Below are 544 nucleotides of genomic sequence, written 5' to 3'. Positions count from 1 at the left end.
AAAAACCTTATTTACTTTACATACAACAATAGTTTAGTTCTATATTATCGACTTATAGAAAGAGACCTTCTAAAAACGTTAAAATGTACGACTGGCACGCGAAACCTTAAATTAGAGTGAATCAATGAAGACTCGGCACCCCACTTCTGAAAGGTTGCCGACCCCTGCTCTAGTGCATTGGATGTTCCAAGGCCCCTCCCCGTGGCCCCCCACTGAACTGTGGCTCGGGGCCAGGGCCCTGACCCTGGGGGGGGGGGGGGCGAGCTCTCCCCGACTGACCCGGGGCCCCGCAGGCGACAGCGGGAACTGGATCGAGATCGCCTACGGCACCAGCTCGGGGACGGTGCGGGTGATCGTGCAGCACCCGGAGACCGTGGGCTCAGGGCCCCAGCTCTTCCAGACCTTCACCGTCCACCGCAGCCCCGTCACCAGGATCATGCTGTCCGAGAAGCACCTCATCTCGGGTAGGTGCTGCGGGTCGGGAGTGAGGGGCACCGGCTGGGCTGGGAAGAGGGGGACCCAGGGCTGGGGTAGGTGGGGGCTG

General features: G+C 60.3%; 1 protein-coding gene across 1 annotated transcript in view; it reads left to right on the top strand.

Annotated features, from left to right (window-relative positions):
• Nucleotides 1-464, top strand: part of LOC112123974 (SH3KBP1-binding protein 1-like) — a gene marked incomplete at both ends in the record, with an annotated part of 2,032 nt that extends 1,568 nt beyond the window's left edge. Inside the window, one exon of the mRNA XM_026661543.1 lies at nt 294-464. Coding sequence (XP_026517328.1) covers nt 294-464 — 171 coding nt within the window. The remainder of the gene's footprint in view (nt 1-293) is intronic.
• Between the last annotated feature and the right edge of the window lie 80 nt (nt 465-544).

The sequence above is a fragment of the Terrapene carolina genome, unplaced genomic scaffold, assembly GCF_002925995.2.
Source record: "Terrapene carolina triunguis isolate 2854851 unplaced genomic scaffold, T_m_triunguis-2.0 Scaffold9791, whole genome shotgun sequence".
NCBI lineage: Eukaryota > Metazoa > Chordata > Testudines > Emydidae > Terrapene > Terrapene triunguis.
Note: the sequence above shows the minus strand (reverse complement) of the source record. Positions and strands in the feature narration are given on the sequence as shown.